Genomic DNA, 20,464 nt, shown 5'->3' on the forward strand with positions numbered 1-20,464 from the left:
AAGTACCACGTTCGTGATTTTCTGTTCATTCCAAAGAATGATTGGTAGAGAATGCTACTAACATTAAGTCTGCCTTTTGTACCTTATTTTGTTTTGGTCAATAAAGTTATTTAAATAAATAAAAACATGTATTTAATTTTTAATATGTATTTTTAGTATAGACATTAGCCTCTAATATAAATTTGAAATACAGTTTTGTGCTCCTCTGTAATAAGTCATATTTAGTAAAATTTACTCAAATTAGAACTACCTGATATAAATTATTTAGGCCAGAGGGAGGGATTATTATAAAAAGTTAGTTCTTTTTATTATAAAAAGGGTCCCATTGCCTTATCAGATCGGCCTCCATGCGGTTCCATCTGGAAGTGATCGTGATTATTACCTATTGAATTCGCCACAATGAGCTTTACTTCATTTTCACCTGTTATCATTCACTGGTATCCCGTCAGCGTAGATGGGGTTACCATTCCATTTTAAATCCATACAAAATATTTAGGTGTATATTTGTACCTGTCATCCATACGACATTCCCCGTCCCGAGTCTTGCAAGCGTTCTTGAACCGGTCGAAGAGTACGGAGCAGGCTTTCTCGTTGTGGCACACACTCAGCGCGTAGTTGCAGGTCGGCAGGGTCTCGACAGGGTACGGGTCCTTTTCTATAAATAATAATAATTAATTTACATATTATGACTACAAGAATAATAATAATTATATTTAAATACGTCATTTCTTAGTTATTTATTAACATATTTTTTTTAACCTAACCGTCCAGATCTGTAAACAGATTCAGCATAGAAGTGCTGAAAACGGATTGAAATTTGAATGTTGAGTTGTTTTTTTTAAGAAGTGATATTTTCGAGATTTTCAGACGTTTTTAATATTTGTTTAGTAGTTTTTAATATAAGTTTACAGTTTGAAAACAATTTAAGATGGATCATTTATAAATGGATGGAATTGAAATCATTGGCGCGTGGTTCCGGCATAGAATACGCCACCCTTCCTTTCTCGTGGGTGTCGTAAGAGGTTACTGAGCAAAAGCGAGGAATGGGCAGCAGCGTCCCTCTTAAAACATCTCTAAGACCTAATTACGGTTGCCAATCCACCTGCCAAGTGTGGCAACTATTGCCAAGGCATATATTCAGCAGTGGACAGTTAAAAGCTGATACAATGATAACGATAAAATCATTAACGTTTCTTTTATTTGTGTGTTGTATGAGTAACTTAACATTTTTCGTTAAGAAATATAGGTTGAATAATAACAAAAAATTATCATATTAAGGTTTTTTTATTATTAATAAAAATACAAGTTACAGAAATTATGCTACATTAGGGAAATCACGTAGGTTTATATTAACTGAGCGCGAAATATTAGTACTTATGGAAGAAAATATTTTAATTTACTAGTGGAAAACACTATTAATAAATTAAATGAAATCGAATGACGGTGGTAGACTAGCCTTCTGTCATATTGGATTCTAATACGAATATGCTTAGCAAAATGTGGGCAGGTCGAATAACGTTATTCACAGTGTCAATGTAATCAACAAATGTCTGACTACCCCATTAAATAAAAATATATAACTAGCTTTTAAAGATAAATTTATTTGCATAACCATGTGTAGTTCGAAAGTGTTTTACCAACATTGGCATGCAAATTTTTATTTGACGTACTGTAGTTTTACAAAAAGATATATTGCAAATTAGACAATGTCAATAATATTACAATAAAAAATAAATTTATCAACGGTTTATCAAAAAATAGTCTTTCTCAACAAACAAACAAACTTTCATATTCATAATATTAGTAAGGGTTTTTACACATACCTTTCTTCATAACGAAGACGCAAGGGTGGTCAAAAAGGAAGTCGCGGAAGGAATTACATTCAGGATCGACGTTCGGCTCGCGACAGAGACAGGTCGGCTTGAAGAACGGAAACGCTTGCAGGGTCTTGAGAGCAGCCTGGCACTTCGTCACAGTCACCGTTGAGCACGCAACTGGAAAAAAAATGTATTATGTGATATAAATTGTATTATATAATATTGTCGTGTGGTCATCGCATAGAATAAGCTACCCTATTCGTGTTTCTACCGTGAAGCAGTTGTGTTTGCATGGCTGTGTTTCGGTTTGAAGGATGGGATATGGCGTGAATTTACAGGGTACAGAGGAATAACACCTGAGTCCTCAGGAATGGCAACGCATGGGGGTATCATGGGCGAAACAGTATACTCTGTTATGTCCATGATACTGCTCATATCTATAGGCGACGGTTACCACTTTCCATCACGTGGGCCGTTAGCTTGTTTGTCATTCTAAGTTGTATAAAAAAAAAAACTTTCTCGTGGGTACAGGTGACAAAGGGAACATAATGGTCGAGGCATGGGCAGTCTCTCTTAAAACATCACCAAAGCCTAACTGCCAAGCGTGGCAACTACTAGCAAGCTCCCAATAGGGGGAGGTCTCATTTCAGCATTGGACAGTTAAGTTTATATACATACAAAGGCGAGACAATATTTATCATGTTTTCCTAGTATTTTTATACTTAAATTTTAATCTGCTGAGCGATCCATTATGCACAATGTAATTCAAATGCAGTTAATAACGCAACCTGATGGGTTAAGTGAATTTTAATACAAAATTCATAGCTTAACGTTATTGAAAGAAGCAATTTACTCGTCACAAAGTAACGTGATATGCATACTTGTTGAATTACTCGAGTACGCTCGCTTTGAAGGTATATCAGACAGATTTTATTGTATGAATGTCTAAGTAATGAAATTGAAATGGTGTAATGAAAATTTTAATACATTTATTTTTTCACACAATTGTTAATAGAATATAGTGTAATATTAGTACATTGGAAATATATAATGAGTACCTATTTATCATATATTTCTATTATTTATAGGAGATTTTAATTTTATAGATGTGAAAGTGAGTTTATTTTTCTGTTACCTTGTAGTGTCTTAACGGCTTTACCAATCACGAAACTTAGTATGGATGTACTGTTTAGAATAGAGAAGGTAATAGACAATTGTTATCTCGGACAATCAACGAGTAACGCGGTTAAAGTCGCAGGTAAAAGCTAGTAACTTATATTTCTGTTTTTATCCGCGACTCGTTTGCGTAAATGCGATATTGTTCATGCCAATAATAAAAAGGAGCCTATATCTTTTATTTCACATTGATTGGTTAAATCAGTTAAAGCATTAAAAGGTGACAAACAAACAAACACATTTTCAAATTAGTAAAGTATATATATATATTTCCTTACTACCCTCAGTTATTTATCTGTATTAGCAGACAAAACAATTCTCTCTCTCCTTCCTACGAACTGTTCGACACCAAGAAAGTCTTTCTTCCTATCTAAAGGTCGTAGCCAGCCGAAATCCTCATGTTGGGGCGTGTCCGACCCCGAACAGCCCCTCAAAACGGCAAAAACTATTCGGTAGCAAAAAAACCGTATTATGCGATTATGTGAAGAATTAGATGTAATTTTTTTTGTCCAAAAGCCATTAGGGAGTGACTGAATGACTGTATTAGATTTTTTCCTGTTACGAGGAATCCTTTCAAACACAAAAGGTGGCTGGATGAAGAAATTGATTAATACGGGGACGTGTACGGATTTGTGATTTATTTTGGTCAATCTATTGTTACAACAAGTGCAGTATACACATAAGAGATGTTGAAAACATGTATGTATATTTATATTATCATAATTATGCAGTAGTTCTCGACACACATTGTAGTAATATGTTGTATTTTATCGGAGAGAGTTGTATATTTTGAAAAGTAAACAATTTGATTATATAAACTCATTTGACTCTCACGTGTGATAATAATTTTAAGTTAAAATACTAAATAGTCACACAATAGTCACACAATTGTATGTGTTGTAATTTTTTTTCACCGCATAATAAAATTTCTGTTTTGCCGAAGGTTGACTGGGAGAGAATGCTAGCTATTTAGTACTCGTATTAAGTTCGCCTTTTGTACCAGACATTTTTTTGTAATGTGGTCAATAAAGAATAAACAAATAAATAAAAAAATATATCAAAGTATTATTTATTTTGAAAATATGTATTTTGAAACCAGTATTGGTGGGCATTATACCTATTATATGGGAATGGAAGGATGGCCCATTTTATGCTGTATGCTTCCGGCATAGAACGGGCCACCTCTTCCTTTCCCGTAGGGTCGTAAGAGGCGACAAAGCGAACTTAATAGTCGAGGGTTGGGCACCAGTGTCACTCTTAAAATATCACTAAAGCCTAACTGCGGTTGCCAATTCGCTTGCCGAGCGTGGCAACTATTGCCAAGGCATATATTCAGCAGTGGACAGTTAACAGCTGACATGACGATGATGATACCAATTATATTATTATGTACTTAATGACTTCAATTTTAAACCATTTTCGTCCCATTCTTAGGTCTTTTTTTAGAAGCAAAGATAATATATTATAATTATGTTAATCAAAGGCGACTTAAGGAGGGCGAGGGATGGATAGTAGCGTCCCCCTTAAGACATTTATAAAGTCTAACTGGGGCTGCCAATCTGCCTGCCAAGCGTGGCAACTACTGGCACAACTCAAACGTAATGATGTTAGCCAGATGGCTTGGTATAGTGTATTATTTTAGGTTTTACTCATGCAATAATTGTTTTGCTTTATTTCCATAGTTCTTTTACAATATCTTGAGAATACTTCGTCCATAATTTGTTTCTATAGAAGTTAATGGTAATCAAGTCTTGTTGAAATTACTACAGAAACACTAAGTGAATTTAGAAACACTAAGTGAATTTAGAAACACTAAGTGAATTTAGAAACACTAAGTGAATTTAGAAACACTAAGTGAATTTAGAAACACTAAGTGAATTTAGAAACACTAAGTGAATTTAGAAACATTCAATCGAATATATTTTTTTTGTTTTTCATTTTTACTACTATTAATGGGCTATTTTATACATAGTTGGGTGCATTATTTGTTTGTTTATATTTTCATGAAGTTCTATTGACACTTATAATAATTATAATATTGAAAGAAAGAAAAAAAAGAAGTATTTAGAACTTTTTTTTCTTTCTTTCAAGTTTATTTTCGCACTATAGTTCTAGTTTAACTATACGCAGAGACGGGTCTATGTTTAAATTTAAAGCCCTTTCACGACCTTCAGAACCTTTGACCCCAACCTTGGACTCGCCGTTTTGTTTGTTTTGTTTTAAATCCGATTTAGTGGTGGCTTTAAATTAATGACTTTGGTTGCCTTTCATCACATATAATCTCTTGAAAGGGATTCATTCTCTAAAGAGATTTTGAGCTGTGAATTTAACAGGAGTATTTACTCGAGTCAATTAAATAAATTGGTTCTTAGCAAAAATTCTAGAAACATGATCTGTGAAACATTAAAATTTAAGATTTGAAGATTGAAGCACGCTAAATGAAAATAATTCTTTAGATTGTATTGGTATTGTGTAATTAATTTTTTTTTACTTTCTTTGTTTAGGCAAGAATTTTCTCTTAATCATTCCAAAACAAAACCGACTTCAACAGGGACAAAAAGCTATTTTCACTTCAAAATTAAGCACTGAACCGATTTTGAAAACAATTTTATGAGACCAATCTGTAAGTATATTTTTTCAGATAAAAATTTTCCAATTTTTTTTATACCACTGAGGTGGCAAACAAGCATACGGTCCACCTGACGGTAAGCGGTTACCGGAGCCTATGAACGCCTGCAATACCAGGGGTATTAGGCGCGCGTTGTCGAATAAGTTTATAACTAATTGAAGTATAAGGTAACAAACATAAAAGAAATACAACCAAATTGATTACCGCCTACTTTTGATGTCGGTTGAAAAAAGCTTTAATATTGGCTATTAGTGTGGGAGCAAAACGGGAGTCAATTATAATTAAAAAAGTCACCAAAATTTTTTGGTGAGAATTTCGTATTGAACTTTCATTAACTGAAAAGTAATTAGTTTACGAGTACAGAAGATAATCTTCATTATTGCTGTTAAAACTTAGTTATTTACTGAAATGAAGCGAAATATACATACGTTGATGTATCGTATAAATTTAATTATTCAAAATCTTGCGTAAGGAGAGGAGTGTTTGTAACGTGTGTAAATAAATGTGTACCGTGAATGGACTTCTTACTCATAAGTACACAGACTTCTAAGTGAATAGACGACGCAAGTACTGCAATATGTTAGAAAAATAGTTATTCCTACGACGTTGTCTGCGTTGTATCACAATACAAACATTTATGAGTTTTTATTGGTTTGTGTGTTTTCTATGTTTAATATATATGTACATTAGTATATAAGTATGAACTTTACGTAGGACCTAGATGGCGTTGCTTGATTATAGATTTAGGATAGCACTTGCGGTCCTAAAATATATGACATACATAGACAGTAATAGATAGAACGAGATACTATTAGCAAAGCATGGAAGTGTGAGCATATTTTTTGTCTTGCTTTGCATACGCTTTTATTTTTTGATGACTTAAGTTATTAAAAACAAATTTTTTACATTACCCGTACAAATTAAATGGTTATGTCACTACAATACGTCATGAATAAGAAGGTATAATTTTTATTTGTTCATTTGCTCAATATATTGCTATTTTGTAATGTATACACTCAGAGAATTTCATTGGTATTCTTTTTTTACGATAATGACTCACGAATTACAATAGCGACATCTATTTAAACCGATATCTTTGGTCAGGCACTTATTATCGTCAGATTATACCATTGGAAAATCCTCCAGCGCCTCCCCCCCACCCACCACTTTATCGGGCTAATGCTTAAAAATATCCTCCCCTCTAATTTTCTTGCTCTTTGAGTCGGTGAGATATCGACGTCGTTTTTCATTTTCCGATATTATTCTTATAATTTTGTTACGTCATTACCGTTTGAAATGGATCGTTTTACGTGGCGTTGAGATTTTATTATTTGGTGGATTTGTTTGAAATTTGAAAATTTCATCTCGTTTTAAACAATCTACTTAGTGTATCAAAATAATTTCTCATTATATTCGTTGCTATCCTTATAAAATATAACGTTATTAATGTAAGGATTACATTATTCTTGTTAATCCTTACTAATATTATAAATATGAAAGTCAGTTTGTTTGTTACCTTATAACATTTTAATGGCTTAACTAGTCATTGAAATTTGGATGGCACAGAGTAGGTTATAAGCTATTTTTCATCCCTGTTAGTGAACATATCACGGCCATATGGACAAAGTCGTGGGTAAAACGTAGTAATATTACAAATGTAAATTTTTTTGTAGCATAATCCCCGATGGTAATTGATTACCCTCGCCCATAGGCACCTGCAACATTAGAGAAATTGCAGATGCATTGCCAACCTTTAGGAAGGAACATGTTTTTGTCTTAAAAGTTTTGTCTTCTATTCAGAAACACTGTCAAGGGAGTTTGATTAAAGGCTATGAACTTGTCTTTATGAAATTTGGTATACACGTACTATTTGATTTCTGATCACGATATTCTGCGGGTCTGCCATGAAATAAAATTCCGAAATTTCGAACTCAATTTTGTGTTTTTATTTATATTAAAATCGGACTAATAAATGGAGTTTAACATTTCGTTCGTCATACATCCTATCATAAAAGTCAAAAGGAACAATATTTTAACATTTTTAATATTTCCAAACGGCATGTATTATGTAATTTTAATATCAAATTTCTGTTTTGGTTGGCTCCGAAATTTCGGAAAACATTTTATGGTAGGCCCTCTGATCAGTGAATATATCCCGGTCATGTCAACGGTATCGCAGGTAAAAATTAGAAACTATATATGTATAAAAGGAAAAATCATTCATTCATTTATTTATTATAATAATTATAATATTATTATTATTATTAACAGTAAAAATGTAATGTAAATTAAATATATTTTGTTTTTGTATTTTTTTTATTTGTGCTTTTTTATTTTTATTCTTTTGTCTCTTTTGCTGTGTATTATGTGTATGTTTTTTTTTATTGTAATTTGTGTGCTGTAAGTAATGTAAATAAATTATCTATCTATCCATCTAGTTATGTTTTATCTTAAGTTTAAATTCTTAATAATCAATGTTATAATCCTAGTGCTTATATACAAAATTATATTAATGGTATTTAACCAGACTTCAGATATTTCTGAGCTGCTTCTAACATCTTTATCTACAAAACATCATGATGTTTATAATAGATTATATAGATAGAGTGTTTCCGTACAAATATTTTGAGACAAGCGGGTTAACTTTTTCATACAATTTTGCGTGATAAATAGTTATGAATAATTCCGTATGCGTAAAAATTTATTTTATTCATTAAATAATTAAATATAAATACGTCAAGATAAATTGTGTGCGTAAGTATCTAAGAACACAAAATATCGTTAAAAAAAGGAGTCAGCTCAAATTCCTTTTTCTAATTTGACAATTAGCTGACTGAGAGCGCAAAGGTTTGCACCTGACATTTATTTTTCCAGAGAGCATTAAGAGGGCTGTCAGGTCCTCCAAAAGCGAGGTGCCGGCATCGCCTGGAGTACCATATAAGAGGTCTTTAAGGTGTTGAAAAGTTGACCCTAGATTGCAAGACATCCTGGGTTGAGGCACTGATATAGAGACTCGATGCTCTATCTATATAATCTAAGTCTATAATATTATTTAATACCTGTATTGCGCGAGTTAAGGGAGAGTACTGAAGTAGGTTAGTTCTGACTGAGGGGATATTAAACGTAACCGGACGACGGACTTACATAACCATTCGGTACTCACAGTTGGATTGTCTCTAGGACTTCTAGGGGATAAAGCCATCCGCGTAATACACGTAAAATGATTGATCGACGCACAAACAAAACCACTAGGTTTTTAATGGATGATAATGAAATTGTAACCCCGCCTGCGCTATCGATATACGCTGGCAGGGTACTAGTGAGGGATGATAGGTGAGGATGAAAGCAGGTCAGTTAGCTCATCATGGAAATACACCTGGAATTCAACACGATTGTTTCCAGGGGGGACCACATGGAGGTCTTGGAGGGTAACTTGACAGGGTATATTGCTAGCTATAGGATTGGTAGTTCGCATTACTAGCAATCCTTTTCCCCTGAAATTACTAGGTCTTAAATAGGATAATAAATAATTTTTTTAGAGAATAAGTATTTTAAGATATTTCCAATGGGAAAGAGAGATAGATGCGTGGGGGGAAGCTGCGTGGAATAGCTAGTCGTTTTATAAATCATTAATCATTCAATAAATCATTTCCGCATCGTCATCCTTTGTCTCTCCGCCATATTGTAATAGTAGCTATTCAAAGGAATAAGGAAACAATAGACATTATACTGTCGTGACTGGGGATTTATTCTGAGATTTCGTTTAAGAAGTTATATTGTTAATTAATCCGCCGTGAAATTCTATAATCGCACCATAGGAAAGTATGACCATAATCTGTTTGTTTACATTTACAATACTTGAAGTTAGTAAACAATCTTGGTATATTTGGCATATATATTTTTGATGAAAAACAGTATATTTTTAAATTATTACTAGCTCTTTCTTAATACTTCGTTCGCGTGATCGGGATATTTTTTTTTTAATGTGTGAAAATAGTATGATAACCCCGCCTGCGATAGCGGGATACGCTGGCGAGGCACCACTGAAGGGTGCTCGATGAGAATGAAAACAGGCCAGTTAGCCCATCATGATGAATCCATCAGGAATTAACCACGATAGTTTCCAGGGGGAACTGCGTGGAAGTCGACCTGGTTGGGTATATTGCTAGCAATGGGATTTTTGGTCGCCATTACTAACAATCCCTTTCCCCCCTCGGGATATGTTTATTAGCCGGGAAAAAAAAGTAGCCTAGATACAAACAGATTCTTCATCACCATATAATATGTGTATACTAATCAAAGTGATTGGTTAAGCCGTAAGGCGCTATAAGGTAACAAATAAACAAACGAACAAACTCACTTTTACATCTATAATATTAGAAAGGATAATTGTTTATTAATAATTAAAACAAAAGAAAATTTGTTTGTAGTTACTTGTATGTCACATCTTGACGTTTTAACTGCTCAATTAAATTATTATGGAATTTGGTATACACGTGTTATTTGAAATGGAGATGTATGCTATTCTGTCCGACCACTTCGACGCGGCCTCTAGAAACCACCAACGTGAGTAATTCTTGGTGACGTTTCTGCGGTGAACCAACTGACCTGCATTCAACTATACCGATCATATGACACACCAATATCGCTGCCGGTGTTATCATTCCATCATCATCAATTGAAGAAAACCTTTCAATCAAGCTTGAAATCATTCTAAATGTTTATGCACTCTTTTCCATTCGACTGGGTTTGACTAGCATTTCATCTATTGTGTTTCCATATTGCAAAGAGCGTAACAATACAATATGGTTATATGTATTTATTATCACTACATTTATTTGCACTGTCACTCCCTTCCCTGGGGCAATGCAAGTTTGTTTGTTGCTTTCATTAAATTAATTAGTTCACGTGAAAAGCTAGTGCATGTGTACTTGTATTATATGAGCTAAGGTTATTTTAATGTAAGGCAGGTAATTATTTTTGGTGTCGCTATTTTATATTGAATTTCTATTTATATGTTTATACTTTATTGTAGATATGATAGAGGTAAATAAATGTACAAAGGCGAGCTTAACTCTAGAGTTCTCTTCCAGCAAATCGAAAGTGGAAAGGAGCATCAATGTCAGCGGGTAAATCGGTGTACAATATTGTGATAAATTTCAAACAAAAAAAAATTACACTTAAGTTTATACATAGCCTGGGTCTTAGCTAGCTAGCTAGGGCAAACTTTTTGGTAGGAGAGAATCTCTTTTTTGAAGTTGGTTGAAAAACGACATATTGACTTCTTGAATATATCATTATATATATATCATATATATATATATATATATATATATATATATATATATATATATATATATATATATATATATATATATATATATATATATATATATATATATATATTCCACAACTACTCCTTTATTAAGGCAACTTCCTTGAAATTGCACTGAACGCGACATTTACATTCTATGACGTAATTCCCTGAATATCCATTTAAATTACCAACATATGAACAGATTATTGAATTCAATCCCCACAATTTAGACTTGACAATGATAAGTCGCTTAGCGACTCAAATATATAATTAAGATAAATGCGTCTTCCGAGCGAAGTGAAGCATTGTTTCCCAGATCAACGTGAAAGGTCCTTTTTTAAGGTTGAAAGACGTTGTGTTCGCGGAATTTTGAAGGCATTAGTGGTGACAAAACGCTGTGTCACGGGTCGGTCCCTTGTCACTGGGTTTATTGTCGGCATGGCATTGATACGAGTGTGGATGGTACTTTACTTGCATGGATTTGGTTGGCTTATAAATTGAAGAATGTGACAGTTGCGGTTGAAGCTATTTCATATAATTTTGTTCGTTTACGAGTATATAAGTAGAATAAAATAGAATTTTATTACTAACTGAGTACATATAGCAGTAGATATTGTCATAGGAATATTTGAGAAGGGGCCGAGTGTCCGTGCCCACCTCAGGGACCAGAGCAAAACTTTCAACTATGGGCAGAGACATGTCTGAGAGTACATACACGCCTTTATTGTTTTCCAGGGGCGAGGGGAATATCTTTCCTGTTGCGTGTTCTACCGCCTGTACAATGGATTGTGCTCAGAGGAATTGTTCAATATGATGCCCACAGCCACTTTCTACCATCGCACGGCTCGCCATCGACAGGGAGTTCATCCTCATGTCTTACAGCCTCAATGGTCGCGTACTGCAGGGTTTCAGATATGTTTCCTTCCACGAACACTCAGGTTGTGGAATGAGCTCCCTGCCGAGGTTTTCCCAAGAGACTACAGCATGGGGTTCTTCAAAATGGGGGGTAAAGAGGTTATTTCAGGATCGGCAACGCACTCGTAATACCTCTGGTATTGCAGGTGTTCATAGGCTACGGTAACCACTTACCATCAGGTGGGCCGTATGCTTGTTTGCCAGTGGTATAAAAAAAAATAATAATTTTAAACGCCCAGACACATTGCGTTGGTTTTGGTTATAGATAAAACATACAAATCATATCTTTTAATACATTTACAAGGAAAAACATACAGTAGAATGGATATAGATATTATTATCAAGAGTGGACTTGTTCCGAAAGAGATCTCTTTAAGCTAATTTAACACAATATAGGTAAATTATTCACTACAAAAAAAAAACAATCGTGATAAGTTACGAGTACACTTGCAGTGTAAGGATATTCTTAATATTAATTTATTATGATAAACGATACATATATTTTGTAGATACATTTGTACTTGTATGTGAAATTCGACTGTATTAAATAAATAGATTTAATCTTTCATTATTAAAAATTTCCTAATAGTTTAATTAATATTTCTAGTGAAAGAAATTATATAAAAAAACTTTTTTTTTGGCTAGAAAATTGAAAAATAAAAATATGAACGACATTCTTTTTTCTTTTGTTACATTTTTTTGACGTCAAAGTACATAAAAGAGTTTGAACATACACAATTCCATAATATGTACGAATTGCTTCAAAGAAATTTTATTAGTCAATGCCAGTGCTAACAAAGTAATACGCTGAAGGGACCTGAACAATATGAACCTCAGAGTAAGGAGGTTGCATTGAAATTTGGACAGTTCGTCGTCCGCTAATTTATAATATAGGTATAGCGATGTATTTTTCATGGAAACGCGGCGTAAAATGGAATGAAGCAGTTTTGGATGGTGCCAAAGAGATATTTTGGGAAATATATTATATAAATAAACAGGTGGGCGAGCAACGAGTCACATTAGCTAATGTAAACCAGTAATACATAATAACCTAAGGCAAAGGCGAGAAAATGCACGGTAATAGTCATAAAGTTCTTATTATTCAGAAAATAGTTTAGATATATATCTACAGGTGATATCTAAATTATTAGCATCCATCATAAAGTAATGTTTTATCAGTGACACTGTATATTTTTCCCAAAAAAAAAAGAGACATGAAAATGGTTAATTTTTAGTTTCACCAGGTAGTCATCTTTTGTCTTCGCACTGCTCACCTTCGACAGGGAATTTATTGTCTGACGCTAGAACCTAAATGGTCCCATAGTACGGTTTCAGAGAAGTTTCTTCACACGAACGCATAGGTTGGGGACTGAGGTCTCTGCCAAGAGGATTTTTTTTTAACACCAGTGGTGTCACGTGCGCCTTGCCGACCCTGAAGAAACCTTAATATATCCATTTTGAAGAACCCCATACTGTCTCTAGGGAAAACCTTGGCAAGGAGCCCATTCCACAACCTGGGCATTCGTGAGAGAAAATTTCTCTGAAACCGCACTGTACATGACCATTTAGGTTTAAAAGTGTGAGGATGAATTCTCTGTCCATGGCAAGCAGTGTGACAAGGTGGAGCGGTGGTAAAAGGTGGCTGTAGGCATCATTTCAAACAGTTTCGCAGAACATAACCCGTTATATAATAATAAAAGTATAAAACTATGAAAATTTGATTGAAAATAAAAATTCTTGAAAATTATTTTTGAAGTTAAAAGTATGAAAGGTTTTTCAGACCTTTCATTATTATATATATACACGAGTACAAACAAAACGTTTTCAGCAGTTTTAAATTTCTTCTACCTGTAAAGGTGTGAGACAAGGAATGATTTGATTTAGATAAAAAATTGTATATAAATTTGGTCATTTTAAGTCAGGAAGACGAAGTTTTAAATTTAGTTTTTGCTAAGAAAGTGTTATATCATAACGCGAGCGAAGCAGTAGGCAAAAGTTACTAATAGACAAACTGTTTTTGTGCTAATTTTAGGAATAGAGGAACTGATTATCACGATGTAATGGACGTTTTTGAAGAATGATAAAACAGGTACAGTGACGTAATGACATGATAAAAAGATACCATTATCCTATGTTAATAATCGTTTCTGTTAGATCTTAAAATTTCACGGATAAATTTGAAGCGGCACTTCATGTTTTGAGGGCCCTCCAACTTTTTCTTCAAACCTCTTGAAATATTAATTTGGGCACAGATTGTGGTGAGACCGGATTTTTTGATAAAAAAAATTAAGCCTCATTTCCGAAGCTCTACTAATCCAGTGTTAAATTTTATGTGTGGAATCTATAAAATACCTCGATGGTATTGGGGTTTAACACACCGCTTTACCATTGATGGTCGCGAGTTCGATTCTCGTACAATAATACAAACATTTATATTCATGAATATGTCTGTTTATATTCGTATAGATATTTTTTATATGTAGGTATGTATGTATTTAAGTGTGAATTTACTAGGTACAGAGGAATAACACCTGAATCCTCAGGAATGGCAACGCATGGGGGGTATCATGGGCGAAACCGTATACTCTGTTATGTCCATGGTACTGCTCATGTCTACAGGCGACGGTTACCACTTTCCACGGTGGGCCGTTAGCTTGTTTGCCATTCTAAGTTGTATAAAAAAAAATTATAAACACAAAATAAATTTCAAATTATTAAAGTGAATGGACAACCGTAGGGGTTGAAAAATCATGTCCTTTCTCTTTAGAATTCATGTATATTTATAAACACTATCTACACGCTTGAATTCGAAAATTTTTCGAAAGATCGGCAATAATGTTATGGAAGCACTTCCAGTATGTGGCACGTCTAGTGATCTTAAATCAGTGTAATTATATATCTGTGTTTAGGTCGCTATGGTAACTAGATGTTCATATATGGTTGTTGATTGTAACATAAAATATATTATTCTTTGCTAATTCTCTTTATTCTCTTTAATATGGTAGCAGAGCGTTCGGGACCTCGGTAAATAGATAGTTTGTAAAGAACAAAGGTTCGGAGAGAGTGTAAACATGTCTACAAATGTAAAACTCGACATTCGACCGTTCGACGGAACTAACTGGACCACTTGGAAATTTCAAGTGTTGATGCTGTTGAGAACACACGCCGGAGCCTTGGAAGCGGTTCAAGGGACACTCACAAAGCCAACACATCCAAGTACCACTGCCACACCGGGAGCTATATCGACTTATAAAGCAGAGTACGATGCTTATGAGCGAATCAATAGCACTGCATTTTTACTACTCACCACCAATATGACAGAGAAAATGCTCGCCAAAGTTATGCGTTTTCCTACAGCTAAAGAAGCTTGGGATGAACTGAACCGGCTTTATGAAAGAGTATCACAAGATCGCTTTTATGATGTCTGCATGCAATTCTTTGGATACAAGCTTGATCCTACTCACGATATGGGGACACACTTGACTACAGCAAAGAATTTATGGCATGAAGTAAATCTGATCTTAATGAAACAAGGCAAGACCGAACTACCAGAGATGTTGTTGATATGTAAAATTATGGATTCACTTCCTGAGGAGTACTTCAATTTCAAATCTAGTTGGGCCTTGATGTCAGTGAATGATCATACGATAGAGAACTTGACTACTCAGCTGTGCGCATATGAAAGGTCTTTAAAGAAAAATATAGATGAAGGTGAAAGTAGCAATGAACTTCTTATGGTACGAGGTGAGAAACGTAATGAGAAGCAAAGTAAGAAGAAAAAGTTCAAATGCAACTATTGTGGAGAAGGGTTTCACAAAGTCAGGTCATGTAAAAAGTGGATTGCGGATGGTAGACCTCCAAAACCTCAAAAGCAATCTACGAATGCAGTAATGTCGACAGGTCTAGCTCTAGCTTGCAATGATAAAAATCTTCATAAAGAATCATGGTACGTAGATAACGGCGCGACAAGTCATGTAACTAATAGGAGAGATGTATTTCAGTCTTTCGAGTACTTTCATGATCCTCATACAATTACGACTGCTAACGGGGACGGAATTGAAGCCATTGGCAAAGGTTCTATCCAACTTGAAGCTGATATAAATGGACAAAAACAGTTGATAACATTGACTAATGTATGGTATGTACCAAGTATACAACGAAACTTGTTCTCTGTACTAGCTGCGCAAGATGTGCTTAAAAATAGTCTTTTTCAATCAACTGCTCGATCATGTTGTATGAAGAATAATGGTAAAGTGATTTTAGTTGGAAATCGTGAGGAGCATGGTAGTTTATATAAATTAAATGTAAAACTATTAATGCCTAAAAATGAAGCAAACCAGTTATCGACGCTACAGAATCTTCAGTTGTATCATGAACGTTTAGGGCACCAAAATTGTCGTCATGTAGCTAAATTAATACAAAAAGAGCTTGGAATAAGGCTAGATTCCAGTTCTGCTGACATTTGTGAAGGCTGTATCTTCGGCAAGAGCCACAGAAAGAAGTTCGGAGAAAGACCTAAAGCTACCAAACCTGGAGAGCTAATTGTCACAGACGTTTGTGGACCATTTTCTTATTCAATTTCAAAATTTAAATATTATGTTCTGTTTAAAGATCAATACTCGAAATATCGTTGGATCTACTTTTTGAGACACAAGTCAGAGGTACATGCTCGCTTGAAGGAATTTCTAGCTGAAGTTAATACTTTTGGACACGTCATTCAAGGGTTGTTGAGCGATAATGGAGGAGAATTTGATAACGAACAGGTACGTAATACTTTGAAAGAATTTGGAATAAAGCAAATGTTGACAATGCCATATACTCCTGAACAAAATGGTTCTGCTGAAAGAGAAAATCGTACAATTGTGGAGATGTCAAGAGCACTTATGCATGCTCATAATGAGATACCAAACGGTTTATGGGCTGAAATATCTAAAGCTGCAGTCTATATACTCAATAGAACGGGACCAACTCCAGTAGATGGAAAGTCACCGCATGAGCTATGGTATAATAAAAAGCCAAAAATAAATCATCTCAGAATTATAGGATGCAATTGCTATGTACATATCCCAAAACAGAAAAGATTGAGAAAGTTAGAGAGTAAAGCCGAGAAAGGAATACTTATTGGGTATGATGGAGATGAAGGATATCGCGTTTACGATGTGAAAAATCTAAAATTAACGAGATCACGTGATGTAGTATTTGATGAGAAATCTTTACTAGAAAAACGCAAGATTGACAAACCTCCAGAAAAACCTAATGTAGAGCCAGTAGGAAATAAAACATATGTACTACCAATACCTTCTACAAATTGTGGAACTGATGATGATTCTCATTTAAATTCACATATAGAGACAAATGGTAGAGATGAAAATATTGAATCGTTTAGAGAAGATAATGAAATGGACGAAAATGAAATAGAAGCAACGATGGGGCGACAACTTCGTGATCGTAGCCGAATTAAACCTCCTGAGAGATTCAATTTTGAGGAAGTTATTAATGAGGCTATATCTGTTTCTGAGTCATCTTTATACCAAAAAGTCTTAAACAGTCCTGAAAAGGATAAGTGGATTGAGGCAATGAATAAAGAAATAAATTCATTATATGAGAATGAGACATTAAAAATGACACATTTGCTAAAGAACAGAAAAGGATTACAATGCAAATGAGTATTTAAAATTAAAAATCTTAATATGCCTACTCTACGCATTGACTCTACAATCAAATTAGTACATAATCCATCATATGAACTACACCATAAAGCAAAACACATAAAGCCGATACACTTCTGTGTAAGACACTGTGTATGTGAAAGAGAAGTCACTATAGAAGAAGTATCAACTGAAGAACAGCTTGCTGATATTCTTACGAAGCCTGTTTACAAGCCAATGCTAATAAAGCTATATAATGAGTTTGGCTTGAAAAAGGAGAGGGAATGTTATGGAAGCACTTCCAGTATGTGGCACGTCTAGTGATCTTAAATCAGTGTAATTATATATCTGTGTTTAGGTCGCTATGGTAACTAGATGTTCATATATGGTTGTTGATTGTAACATAAAATATATTATTCTTTGCTAATTCTCTTTATTCTCTTTAATAAATAAAAATGAGGTATGTATGTAGGTAGTATTTAACAACGTAAACGTTTAAAATTTAATATAGTTTAAAAGATACTATAAACAAAATTTGCTTAGGTGTATCATCATATCAGCCGTTAACTGTCCACTGATGGACATAGCCTCCCCCATAAGGGGAGTTTTGTCAGTAGTTGCCACGCTTGGCAGGTGGGTTAGCAACCGCAGTTAGGCTTTTGGTGATATTTTAAGAGAAATACTATTGCTCGTAACTCGATCATTAAGTTCTCTTAGTCGCCTTTTGCGACACCCACGGAAAAGGAAGGGCTGGCCCATTCTATGCAGGAATTAAACCGGAGCCTATATGTTTTAGGTGTGGCAGTGAAAATATAGGGTAAAGAAGCAGTAACATCTTAGTCTGGGGACTCCTGAGGGAATGGCAACGCATGAAAGGTATTATGAGTATCTGTTATGTCCATGGTACTGGTCATGTCTATAGGCGTCGGTCACCACTCGCCATCAGGTGAACCGTCGTCTTGTTTGCCATTTTATGTTGCAAAAAAAAATTATAAATATCTATTCACCACTTTTTTCTAAAAGCAATATATTATTATAATATTAATAACGTGACAAGAGTAACAAAGGCCCATAACAATAGACGGGCGATATACTGAAAGGTGCATTGTATAGAACATATACCTACTCGTGTAGACATACAATAGAAAGAGGTCAGTGGAGTGAATCCGTCATCGATTTTAAGGGTTTATTGCCGCAGTTATCTACATGGTGTTGTTGAATAAACGGAAAATTACTGTGAACAATCAATATACTTGTACCAGAGGGAGATTGTGTATAAAAGTCCTCTGCGTGGGTACATTTGTCACATTCGTGTTTCGGGTGTTAAACAGCTATCCTTGCATGGCCGTGTTTCGGTTTGAAGGGATATGGCAGTGAAATTAAAGGGTACGAAAGTTGTAACCTTAGATTATATAGATAGAGCATCGAGTCTCAAAAATAGGTCAACTTATTGTCAGCTGATTGTCAAATTAGTTGATTCGTTTTTTTATCAGTGTTTTATATACAATACTTACGCACATAATGTATCTTGACGCATCTATATTTAATTATTTGATAAATAAAATTAGTTTTTACGCATTAAAAAGATGCAAAATTTATAAAACAAAATAAATATAGAATTAATAAAGGACTCATCATATCTCTCATAACTATTTATCACGCAAAATTGTATGAAAAAGTTGACCGGTTTTTTTTAAGTATTTGTATGGAGATACTCTTTTTTTTATATAAAATTCTTTATTTTTTTTATAAAAATTTTTTATAACATTATAGTCCTTAAGAAAGTATGTAAACATATATAAAGTTACCATTGACATCAAAGTAGGTATATTTTATAATGTCCATGGTGTTCAAGTCAATAGTATATAGTCTTTCTATCAGTAACATCAATATTAATCCAGTATAAGGTCTATTTATGTATCAAACCAATTCAAATCTGTTCAGTGTGATTAAGAAACAAACATCCAAATTTTAGAAAATTTTAAATTTTATTATTCGTAAAGTTTTTGTATTTAAAAATCACAATAAAGTCCATATATTTTTTTTATTATTTAAAGGGCTTTTACCTTCTTCAGGTATATCAGTCCTATCGTACCCTGAACTGATTTCTCAAACATAACTTTATCTACTTTCCCTAGACGTGGAAAGAGAAGAATTAATGGGCATCAATAATTTATAGAGATGTTAAAAAATATCTATAAAGTCGAAATTCCAATTTATAAAACCTTAAATTCATACCGACCGAAATAAGTAAAACGTATATGTACTTACATATTATATTAAAAGTTTAAAAGTAAGACGAATATATTATATGGAAATAAGTCTACATTAAAAGTGTAATCACTAGAGTTTTAAAGTTGCTTTGGGATGTAGATTAGGGAAAAATTGAGTTTGTAACTTATAAAATTATCTAAGTTAGTACTTGTAACAATATTATAAAGAGATAATATATCGAGATGATTATATATATGTATATATATATATATATATATATATATATATACATATACACACATATACAAATATATATATATGTGGCAACTACTAGCAAAATCCCCCAAGGGGAGGCTTAATTTCAGCAGTGGACAATTGAAGGCTGATATGATGGGGGTTATGATGGATATGGATGGATACAATGTAGCCAATTCTGCATCAATTTCCATGATTCCCATTGAATCGTAAGTACTGATTCTGTATTATTATATTAAATTACTCAGAATTGCCGTGTGGTCCCGGCATAGAACGGGCTACCCCTTTTTTCTCGTGGGTATTGCAAGAGGCGGGTAAGGGAATTTATTAGTCGAGGGAAGGGTAGCAGCGTTCCTCTTAAAACATCACTAAAAACCTACGGTTGCCAACCTACCTTTTTTTTATACAACTTTGAATGGCAAACAAGCTGACGGCCCACTTGATGGAAAGTGATAACCGTCGCCTATAGACATGAGCCGTACCATGGACATAA

The 20,464-nt window shown here is 34.0% G+C and overlaps 1 protein-coding gene across 2 annotated transcripts in view; it reads right to left on the reverse strand.

Annotated features, from left to right (window-relative positions):
* Window positions 1-20,464, reverse strand: part of LOC113519480 (uncharacterized) — a 295,148-nt gene that overhangs the window by 42,640 nt on the left and 232,044 nt on the right. For both annotated transcript variants that reach the window (XM_031909578.2, XM_026904597.3), the window contains exons 4-5: window positions 1,824-1,994; window positions 511-655 (exon numbers count right to left, since the gene is read on the reverse strand). In XM_031909578.2, the coding sequence (XP_031765438.2) occupies window positions 511-655; window positions 1,824-1,994 (316 nt within the window). The remainder of the gene's footprint in view (window positions 1-510; window positions 656-1,823; window positions 1,995-20,464) is intronic.

Source organism: Galleria mellonella, unplaced genomic scaffold (assembly GCF_026898425.1).
Source record: "Galleria mellonella isolate WM207_F2 unplaced genomic scaffold, CSIRO_AGI_GalMel_v1 utg352, whole genome shotgun sequence".
Taxonomy (NCBI): Eukaryota; Metazoa; Arthropoda; class Insecta; order Lepidoptera; family Pyralidae; genus Galleria; species Galleria mellonella.